Source organism: Nicrophorus vespilloides, unplaced genomic scaffold (genome assembly GCF_001412225.1).
Source record: "Nicrophorus vespilloides isolate i.1.1-1 unplaced genomic scaffold, Nicve_v1.0, whole genome shotgun sequence".
Taxonomy (NCBI): Eukaryota; Metazoa; Arthropoda; class Insecta; order Coleoptera; family Silphidae; genus Nicrophorus; species Nicrophorus vespilloides.
The window spans coordinates 107856-119993 of record NW_017097582.1 but is presented as its reverse complement, the minus strand read 5'-3'; the positions used below and the strand labels follow the sequence as shown (position 1 = coordinate 119993).

The window sequence follows — 12138 nt, the reverse complement described above, 5'->3', positions numbered from 1 at the left end:
TGTATACACACAGAAATTTAATCAACTTATGCCATTTAACATAATAAACATAGAAATGTAAAAAGAAAAACCTTAGTTAATTGAAGTTAACAGAATGTCTTAGACCTCTCAACCTTTGTATAAGGTTGAGAAGAATGGCGCCAAATTTAATTCCAGCGGTTTTATACAAAATTATAAATAAGAAAATAGATAAAGCAGTGAATCAAAAAACATAAATTTTCAAGATAACAACTTCTGAAATGTTTTATACTACTTACTTTAAGATATGAAAAACATTGGTCATTGAGTTTACCTGAATTTACCTTATTCAACTTTTTTTATAGAAACAATTGTCTTTTTATTGCTGCGTAAAGTTTGTGTCTTAATTTACATATTCACGCTGCTGAGTTTCTTGTTTTTATGAGACAAACTAAGAAGTTAAGTACTCAAGGACGACGTTGGCATTTCTTATGTAATAATTGTAATAGTAGTCTAATTGTTAAAGTTTAATTAGTTTCGGGAAACATATAAACAGGTAAAAGAATAATTTGCTGAATTGAACTTTTTTCATTCTTCACTACCGTTTAAAGTATCAGTCTTAATTTAAATATTATTGTTTTTATAAACATATTTGGTATTATTACCTTACGTGATAGGTATTAACTATAATCTTAGTTCTTAGTTTTTAGTTTTATGTTCCTGGAATTTACATAGAAAAAAAATATTTCTTTACATGTATATTATATAAATTATTGAATTTTACTTTTTATTATAGAAACAATTATATCTACTGTTTAAAGTTTGGGTCTTAACAAAAATATTGAGGTTAGTGAGTTTTTGGCATTATATGATTAAACTAAGTTGATAAAGATTTTATTTCTTCCTTAGGTGATTGATATTAACATTAGTAGGAAGGTTATAGCTTAAATGGTTTCGGGAAAGCTCTTAGTTTTATGTTCTTGGAGTATAAAATAAAATAATAAACAGTTACCTAATAATTTACATACTTAAACTTTATATTTTTTATACAAACAATTATCTGTTTATTTCTGCTTAAACTTTGTGTGTTAATTGTTAAATTTACATATTTATGCTGTTGAATTTCTGTTACTTTTGAGATAAACGACGAGGATCAAAATAAGTTGATGACGTTGGTATTCCTTCCCGTCACGTAAGGTATTAATTGTAACCCTAGTCCGAAGGTTAAAGCTTAAACGATATCGGGAAACCTCTTAGCACATAGGCCAGTCCGAGATTGAGGACTTTTCCGATGTTCATAAAGATAATCATTATCCGCTACATTTCCTTGAAGGAAACAATAAAACCTATGACCCTTTTTGAGCAAGGGACGAACCTATTTCCTTTGTCGTTTCTTTAGGTGAGCTCCGTTCTGGAGGTCGCGGTTTTCGGGGAAGCGCGCGCGACTCGTCCACGTCCTGCGGCGGGGGAATCCTGCCTGCGCCCTCTTCGGCGACGCTCAGTACCTCGCCAGCTGTGCAGGACGCCGCGCGTTCGCATCCTGCTGGCATCCGTTTCGCGCGAAAGAACCTTCTAAACATTGAATACATATAGGATTGAGAAGCATAGAGCCACAAATTTAACTGGTGGTTAGTGCGTTTGGGAACTGGAAGAGTCAATTGCCGTGCGTAGTTAGGGGTAGCTTTCGGTGTTTTTGTTTCTGTTTATTTGTTTGTTGTTTGGGGACTTTAGTGTGTAGAGAGATTAAGAGTGACATTCGTAATGGGATTGGAGAATAACATGAATAAACGCTGATTGACCGTTATTATATGAGAGACCTTGGTCATTGTTGTGCCGCAATTTGTGGATGGCCGCTTGATAGGCCCAGCCGGTCGTGCCGAGAAAGCATTGGATTTTTGTTCCCGAAATACGTGAGCGCGCGCTCGAGTTGAGGCGCGATCCTCTCTCGTCGATGGGTTAGTCGGTTCGGAGTAGCGCGATGCGTCCGGTCGTCCCTTCCCATCATCAACAACATCATCATAACGTTATCACCGCGAACGCAATCAATCTGATCGATATGCTCGACACCTAGTTCTTCCCTTCTAAATCGATCATTGAACAAACAACAATAACAAAACAGGAAGATCAAACGGTGGTGTAGATTATTTAGAAGAGTGTAGTAGGTGGACGATCGAGAGTGGTTGGAAGAGTGTGTTTTCTGGGATCGCAACAGGTGATGGTTATTTCTTGAGGGTGCAACGAATACATCACGCTGGTGGGGGTGTGGAAGTGTTGTTTGCCTTGGTGCGGCCCCGCCGAAGGCAAGGCTGCCCCTCCTTCGCCCCCCGTCTCCGCCCCGGAAAGTCCCCCGCGCGCCCGACAGCACTCGCCTCACCTGCAGGACATCGCCGAAGAGGAGGCCGAGTATCCACCGGAGGATCACGAAGAACCAACCACTCTTCAGCCTCTAGGTTAGCCAGACAGACCGATCGTATAAGGAAAGGGAAAGTTCTTAGGCGCGAAGCATTCAACAAGTCCTACAGCATAGACACCGAATCCTGCAATCATATCCCTCCCTTTCCAGAAACCTGCTCATCAGGACCGTATCGATAGATAAGGCGTCACATGGAAATCCCCAACACTGTAATTACTGCACATCCGAGCCAAGGGTCCATAAATCTCGCGGTATTGTTACTATTACGAACGCCGGCGCTAAAATCGACTAATTACACATTGCCTCTTACTCATCACAAATTGACAAACCTTATATTACTCATTCAGTTAAAATTGAGTCACAAATCAAATTAATTAAATTAAAATCAGCTTTTAAAATTAATAAAAAATGAGATTGACATTACTATAATTCTTAAACTCAATTACAAGATATCTAAAGAATTGTTCTTCTATTTTTTTCTGTATGGTTTCCTTCATCAGTATTACAAACAATATTTTTTTTCCTAATCCATTACATAACCAGTAAAGAAAATGAAAATTTATACATATTCGAAGTGAAATTATATTGAGGAATTAATGTAATTCTTTTGTGATCAATAATAAAACAGAATTGCTCCGTCATTTTTGTTTCAGTATTTCATTCGATATTTATATTGAATTAATAAATTTAATTAATTAAATTAAAAAAAAAGAAATTTTACATCACAAATAAAAAAATGTTAAAATTTAATCACTTAAGCACTTTGAAATGAAATAGAAAAGATGAATGATTCTAATTATTTTGTAATCAATAATATTAATAATTGCGTGTTCAATTATTAAACAAAATACAAATTTTGAGTTATCTAATTTTTAAGAAAGAAATTGTAATATTAACATTATCATTCTGTAATATATTTGAATAGTAGAAACTATATCATAATAACGACATATGAAGCTATAATGTGAGGGCCCTTCATTTTTTTGTGTGAATATTTTAAATTCAAAGCAACTTTGAATTTGCTAGCAACTTGCTGTATGCCGTTCTTGACTTGAAGCAAAAGAAAATTATAGAGCCCTAAGCACTAGTTACAAAAAATGATGACAAGTCTTTTCTTAGTAGGTCAGAGTGTAGTTAAGAGTATCGTGGGCCCAAGAGGATCAATTCATATCGGTGATTACAGAATACATATTAAGATTTTGGGGCCCTACACAAATTTTTATTTGGGACAAGACGTATATTTCCCCGATAATCCGATGATAACGAATAGGGTTATAGACCATGCAGTATTAAATAATTCTACCAGTAACCAACCTTTATACGAGTTTCTTAATTAAAGAATATCATAACATACGGATGGTTAATGTTTTTATTACTATAACTTCTTTACATACGTCACCATTATAAGATCTTCGATATAACTTTGAGCAATCAAAAAAAAATACTTAAATTAATATATAATTTAATTATATTATGACATAAATATATTTACTTATTTAGTTTCTTAGAGATGAGATGAGAGAGTTAAAATTAATTTCGTAAAGAAATACTAATTTAGAAATACCTCTTATAGTGCGGATTCGATCAGTCTCAATTGACTATTGTCCGGTTTGGAAATGTCAAACAATCTAAATTTTAATTGAACAATTTTCTACAAAACATTTTTTTCTTTATACAATCAAATTTATTTCATCTATTTTATTTAGTTCCTCGGTTAAAAACCTGCATTATGAAAGGTAATGCTTTATAATTTAGTACTTACAATTAAAATTAGTTATTTTAAATAAAAATAAACTACTGAACTATACATTTTGTTGGATAACGAGTATTTACTAGTCATTCATGTTTTTAACGAATTATTATAACTGTATATGAAATTATGATTTGCTGTATTATTTTCAACTGACCTGTTGAATAATGTATATCGTAAGCGAACATTAGGCAGTTGCAATTCGTGTATTTCTCTCATTAAAATTATTCAAATTCACTTTGCATATACAGGGTGTATGTATGTAATTATATACGAAAATTACGAGAAATGGTCATACATATGGCCAACAAATATGTAAAAAAATAATAGTTTATTGCAAATTTTGTTGTCCAGATTATCAAATATGAAAGAATGAAATTTAGAGAAATATATTTATATTAAATGAATTTGTTGGGCCCTTTGTCCCATACATTAATAAACGTGCTGTGAATATTCATATTGTATGGAATGATTTAACTATGATTTTTTTTAATATCCTCAATAACATCAAAAATAAGTATAAAAAGGAGTCGTAAACTTCAACGTTTTGCTATAAAAATATTAAATTTTTACTGCATTGATTTTTTTTCAATAAATTGTAGAGTTCTTGTCTTTTTACGATCAGCATTTACACGCAATAGTTTCAAAAAAAGTAATGCAAATAGTAAATATTTATTACTTGAAAATTTCCATACTGAAAGAACATAACATTATTTTAAATGTACAAACTATAAACGAGGAGAGCGTAAATAATAGTAATCATCCGGTTAAAACGAGCTGTAATTCCACAGAATTTCCACAGAGATAACATTTGTTTGAACGCTTCTGCGAAGATGAAAATACTGAACCTTAATAGATTTATCCACGAATGCAGTAATAACATCTTCAAACAGAAAACTTAGTCTCAAATGTATGCACGACTCTAATTGTTCCACTCGAAATTTCCATATTCATAAATATTTGATTAATCGCGTGGAGTTTCCTAATTACTACAATTGCGTATAATCGCCTCGCATTTACATATAAATGCATATTTTTTGCAAATAAAACATTCGCAAAAAAAAATCTTGAAACATTCCGATAAATGCATAAAATTATATAAACCTATATGAATTTTCCAACTTAAATAATATGTCATTATATTTAGATATTTGTGAATTCCGATGCTGTAAATTAAGTATGTCATGTATAAAAAAATATTGTAAAAACGAAATGTATACTAAAACGTCTCCTACATAACGTAATATTGGCTGGGTCGCAAAAATATTAGAATTGTGTTATAATATTCGTACGTATCATAATAATAAGGGTTGAACATGGGCAAGCAAATGAAAAACTGAGGTAAAAGGAAAATCTTGAAATTCGATTTAAATAATTTCGTATTATATTACATTGTAAGTCAGTTGTAGTACGTATCATCAATGTAATGATAACCTTGAACTATTAACCTTTGAATAATTAACATTTCAATCCAGTTTGATTATCTTATGCTACATCTATATTATACTTGATACGAGACAAACTTGACTATCAGGTTTACCAACTACTATAACACATGATAACCAATAGTGACAGATATTTATGTGTTATATCACTCATAGTGTGTGTTCGGCGTAACAAGAAGTAATGCTATCAAAGCTAATGGGTTTCAGAGAGAATTTAATTTGGAGGACACAGATAATTTTTTAACTTGAGGGCCCCATCAAATATGAATTTGAGACCCTAGGTAAAGTATTTACTTTGGTTTTCATAATATACAACTTGTTTTTGTACTTAATACATCTTAAATCGATACGCATCATTTATTAAATTCTTTTATATTAATAAATCCGTAACTTTTTTTTTGTACGAAGAACCTATTGGAAGTTTTTTTTTACTTCATAGATTATTGAGATTTATTCGCTCGAAGCAAACGCGTGTTATTTAAATCTCCGGTTCTGACAATGGCTTCGACTTTAAGACCAGTTGAGATGTTAATAGAAGCGTTGCGTGAACGGCGGAAACGCGTTTCGTCCGTCGTCTCCCCTACGTAGCGGAAAGCTATTTTCGTGTATGGACCAGGTAACTAATCCGAATTTAGTAACTAATCCAAATTTAACATCATCTAATATCCGGGACCCCTTCAACCGTGATCATCAATTCACGCGCGTTTCGCTTTCATCGGACGGAAATCATCGGAGCGAGTTTATTTTCAGTTGAAGTTTCGCGAAATTTCATTTCAAACGTAATAATAACAATAATTATTATTATTACGTGCACGGCAATTTTGGGATCCATCACGTCCGTCCGCATTCAGCACTCTCATCAAAGGATTAGCTTTGATCCAGAAACGGTGACGGTCTATTCAATCTATGCGACATCCGCCTTTGTCGGTGCAAGTGTTTCGAAGCATCGCACCGAACGATGCACAAGGTAATTATCGCCGTGCAAATCATTTTGTATACAATGCGCTTGCTACAAAAGCACCAAACAATCTTCATTTGCGAATGGCATGAATAGAATCTTAGGATACTCAATGCAATGATTTTGATATTTATACTAAATCCACACTTTTCTTTATATGAGACAAATATTAGATGCAGATCCGCATTATCGAGAGCAATAATCTTTATTGCAACAGTAAAAAAATTAAACATTTTCATTCACTATTTAATTTCGATTTCAATATACTTATGAATTCTGGTTCAACAATTTTTACTGAGCTCCCAAAAGTCACACGGGCCTTCAATAGACATGTGGGCCCTAGAGCACTGTGTCTAGTATATCTAATGTAAAATCCGGCCAGGGTTAGATGCATCAACTACTACTTTTTTATTTGCTTTCTTTGGAATCTTATGGTAATCATATTAAACTAAAGATGACACTAAGATAATTATTGATAGGTAATAAAATAATTTTAAAATAAATGTAATAAATAAACAGAATATATTCTGATTTATAATTATCAATTTTTAGTGAGCACCGAAAAGTCACACGGGCCCTCAAAAGTTATGTGGGCCCCAAAGAACTGTGTCTAGTGTGCTAATATAAAACCGGGCCTTGGTTAGATGTACCACTACTACTTTTTTATATGCTTTCTTCGGAATCTTATGGCAATCATATGAAATTAAAGATGACATTAAGATAATTATCAATAGGTAATAAAATAAGTAAAGAAAATGTAATAAACATAAACAAAATATATTCTGATTTTTAATTATTAACTAAATATAAGTAAGTAATTACTGATAAGCATCTTTGTAGAAAGTTGTAATACAACGATAATCAGAATTAATAGTTCAATTATTCACAATTATTATTTTATTTATGCGAGTTACAAGTGCAATTTATTGTAAGTCGAGTAATTATTTTATTTTCTTATAAATCGATTAGATTTGTTATATGTATATATAATAAATATAACAATTCAATTCTACTACATTTGTTTTGTACAATATTATGTTTTTCTATTCGTAAATCGTGAAATTTCACTTATGATGCAATCATTAGATTTGTTAAAAGCAAAGATAATATACATAATAGTACAATTATTCCTATTTTGTTATACAAAATTATGTTATTCGATGTAACTGTATGTGCGATTAGAATTGTTTATAAGCTACAAAATTACGTTTATTTGAGTCGTAATTGCGAATTGTCATAAGTTGAGAAGTTACTTTATGTATGAACAGAATTGTTTATAAGCATTTGCCGTTATATAATACTTCAATTATTCAGATATGTTTTGTAAAAAATTATGTTTATTTGAGTCATAAGTGCGAATATTCGTAAGACGAGAAGTTACATGTGATAAGAAATGTTTATTAGCCTTTGCCGTTACATAATAGTTCAATTATTCAATTATTCACATATGTTTTTGTACAAAATTATGTTCATTTGAGTCATAAGTGCGAATATTCGTAAGGCGAGAAGTTACATGTAATCAGGATTGTTTATTAGCATTTGCCGTTACATAATAGTTCAATTATTCAGATAAGTTTTGTACAAAATTATGTTTGTTTAAGACATAACTGTGAATATTCATAAATCTAAAAATTGTTTGCACATTTGTATCTACAAAAATATGTTTATTCGTATATCGTATGTCGAACAGTCACTATATGTGCGAGTTACAATTAACAAAATTGTTAATAAGCATTCTCCATTACGAAATAGTTCAATTATTCATAATTATTTTTTGTTTCGTAGAGAACTATGTTTGTTCGATCTGACGCTGGACGTTTGCGCGCAATTTTATAATTAAACTGTGTTTACAAAGCGAAATGTGTATTTAATATTAAAGCAAATAACGAGCAACACTCGCTTCACNTTTTCAGTATCGCGATTGTTTTGTTTTTGTAATTGAAAAACAAATGTAGTCATTTCTGTATTGAAGAAATTAATAATAAAAATAACAAATATAATGTTAATATAATATGATTTAAAAAAAATGTTGACATTAATATACAGTGAATTCTCGTTATAAGCGACATTTGTGTCAAAATGTGATACAATAGTTTTTATATTTATTTAGTACAGGGGTGGACAAATGTGGATCTCAGAGCCGCATGCGGCTCTTTTGACTATAAATTGAGGCACCTAGCTCTTACAGTGGAAAATTAATTTTCCAATATTGAAAATAGAAATTATAGTGCTACGTGCGGCTCTCTAGACTATTTTAACAGGAAAGTGGCTCTTTGCTCAAACAAGTTTTTAACACAATACTCTACATACCTACAGCTTATGAATTACATAAGCCTCTAATTGGAGAAATTTGATCTTGCTGGGCTTATAGCAAATACAACAATACCTCGCATATATAAAAAATAAAATTTTGTGCTCTAATGTTATAGAATTTATTTTTATCTTACTCAATTAGAATCCCTACTATTCGAAGTATTGCTATATTCACTATATATTCAAATCTAATTAATTTGATTAAAATTTAATTTAGAAACGTTTAAATTAATTATGAAGACGTTTATGTTTGTTTTTTGTGCATCAAGTTTATTTGGTGATTTGGTGAGGAGATGTGTATTCCTTTTGCTGTAGAATTGCGAACGTTTTGAATGCTGAATAGAGGATATGAGATCATTAATTTGGTTTCGTGCCGACGGGAATTTAATTGAGCGACAAAAATAAAGAATTTAATTAAAGTTTCATCTGTCTTCGAAGACATCCAGTGAACACTTCATGCCTTCGGCGAATGGTCTTTGGGGTGTTCATAAGCATTCTCCCTTAAGCACTCATCGTTTACTACACCCCCTTCCACTACATCCTCCTACCAGTTGCTTCGGTTTAACATCCGAATCAAACTAAAACATTCATTTTCATCCACTTTATTTTAATAATTAATACAGTCACTTACGGCCGGTTTTTCCTTCAATAACTTCGAACGTAATTAGAATCTGTACAATTATAATAAAATTAGTTTTAAGTACCTAACAAAATAGATACCTTTTATTAATGTATAAAACATTAAACTGTAAAATATCAGAAAATTACATAAACAAATTAAACCAATTGCTTATGGATTTTTTTTGTCGTAAAATCTGCTCGTAAGTCGAGGTGTATGTTGAAATTATATACATATCAAATGAATATGTAAAGTTTAAACATACAGATTATCTCTGTATATTTGTTTGATTAAACTGAAAGAAGAAATAAACTATGGTGCAAAGAATAATTGCTGAAAGGAAAGACAAGCTAAGCTTCAGCAATTTCGTCGTCGATTAATGGGACAACATGAATTCCCCCAGCGGGTATTCCTATCTGCCGTTAACTTTTCCGTCATTGTTCGAGGCAACAATGAGCCATTATGCTGTATTTATGAATAAACGCTCTGCGAGCACTCGCAGTTATTAATAGTTTTCATTTGCGAATGTACATATTACGTATCGATGAGTGTACACCAAAACCTAAACAATCTCCGTCAGGAAATTACGGAGATCGAGCTCGTTTCGTAAGTTATTACGTATCGTCTTAACCTTCGGACGCAATCTTCTCTAGCTTATGTCAAGCGCTTCCAGGATTGATCAATAAATACGGGAGTTAAGATAGGTCACACGATAATATTTGATACAGTTCATATGTTTTGTACTTCCACACTATATGAGTGATATGAGATTTAAAAACTATAGTAGTGACAATGATGAATATAGCGATATAAAAATGATTTATGTTTATTGAAGTAACAACTTGCAAAAATAGAATAAATTGTAGTGTGTAATAGATGTTACACTTTATGCGGACACAATGGTGTAAAAACCCGAGGTGTATCGATTTAAGATTTTGTTTTTAATTTTGAAACTAAATCAAAAATATATTTTTTGGTCCCAAATTAAAATTTTATTTATAAAAATAAAATTATGTATAAAATAAAAAATGTAAATTCCTTAAAAAAAAGCAATAATGAAATAACAAGAAAAATACATTATTTGAGTACATTAAGTTTTATATAATAATGTAAATTCCTTCAAAATAAACAATAAATAATATTTGTATCAGTTAGTATATCTGATATAATTATGTATCTTTTAAAAAACAGAAAAATGAAAACTGAGGTCCCAAATTCACATTTCTCTGAGTTCTCTAAATAAATAAATGCTCAGATTTACTCTCACACGGACACATTCACTTCATGTCACGCCACTAACAAAATGTAACTGGTTATAAAAAAACATGAATATATAAAAATAAGAAATAATATATAACTTTCAGTTTTAAAACACATGAGAAATTATAGTTTCTTTGAAAACAACCAATAGATATACAATAATATGTGAATGAGTTGGTACACTTTTGTATCTTTTGTCATGCACAGTGTGGATGCTATTGACACTTGAAAACTAGGCCAAAAATAGTATTGGGGCTCTTAATTCAAATTTAATGTAACATAAGAAATATCTATTATTATGTTTAAAAAATGAGGAAGTTAAGCATAGATTGGTGATCGGTAAGCTTTGTTTATACGAAAAAATGGATCTATAACAACAAGTCATAAAATTACAAAAATTCAATGAAATTTTCAAGAATAAATCAAACTAACTAACCATTATATACGGTAAATATGGTTAAAATTCAATTAACAATAATCTGGGCTAAGCAAAGTGCGAAGTACACATTTTTGTAAATATTTGAATTATGTAAACGGATATTTTCTTGTCTGAGTTCTTATCCCATGCTATGTTTGCTTATGAAATTGTAAACAAAGTGAATTCTAGTTCTGTTTTTATGGAAGAAAAAATAATTAAAACTGAAATTAATATATTAAAATTACACTCGCTTCATTTACTGTACAAATTAGTTATAAATAAATAATTACATGTTGTAATAGCAAATGTTGACTCAAATTTATTATTAAATTGAAATGGTTAATTTATTTTCGCAATCATTAAATTTCCGCTTCTATACGGAAATCTCATTCGACTCGGAAAATGTGCTGTGAATTTCCCCACTCCTTTTTGCTCATCGTCTCCTTCTTTTTATATAAGTATTAGATAAATATTTGCGTTAGGTAAACATTTCCGAATTTTCTCTTACGCGTTCAATCTATTCGTGAAATTAGCTTAATGCGAGTTTCATTTTGGACGTTAATTATTTCAAGGAAATGATTTATGTGCGTGCATTGTTGATGATGCTGAGAACTTTCCCTTTCTACGAGACGTGTATTGTGTTTGTGTATATTTGGGTTAGGGCTGATTTGGTATTCGTGTGGTGGTATGGAATTTAGGTACGAGGATCAGCTATAAGAAGCAGAGGCGTAATGTGCAGTCGCCGTCTCCGACTTTGTCAGTAAAAGCCAGCAGGAAACAGCAGCAACAATCGCCACAGCAACAGCAGCAACAACAACAACAGCAGCAGCAGCAACCCAGAACTCGATCTGTGACGAGCACTTCAAGCGAGGGAAGCTCCTCGCAGGGTGGAGCTGGGAAGATGCAAGCCGAGCAAGGAACCATCGGGGATCTTCAGAAGTACCACAATAGATACCTCCGTAGCAGGCGGCACACTTTAGCGAACGTTCGGTAAGGATTTCTAT

The 12138-nt window shown here is 31.7% G+C and overlaps 1 protein-coding gene across 1 annotated transcript in view; it reads left to right on the top strand.

Annotated features, from left to right (window-relative positions):
* Positions 1 to 1909: 1909 nt before the first annotated feature.
* Positions 1910 to 12138, top strand: part of LOC108560451 (nuclear transcription factor Y subunit beta) — a 48411-nt gene continuing 38182 nt past the window's right edge. Inside the window, exons 1-3 of the mRNA XM_017918006.1 lie at positions 1910 to 1913; positions 2190 to 2408; positions 11833 to 12124. Of these exons, the coding sequence (XP_017773495.1) occupies positions 1910 to 1913; positions 2190 to 2408; positions 11833 to 12124 (515 nt within the window). The remainder of the gene's footprint in view (positions 1914 to 2189; positions 2409 to 11832; positions 12125 to 12138) is intronic.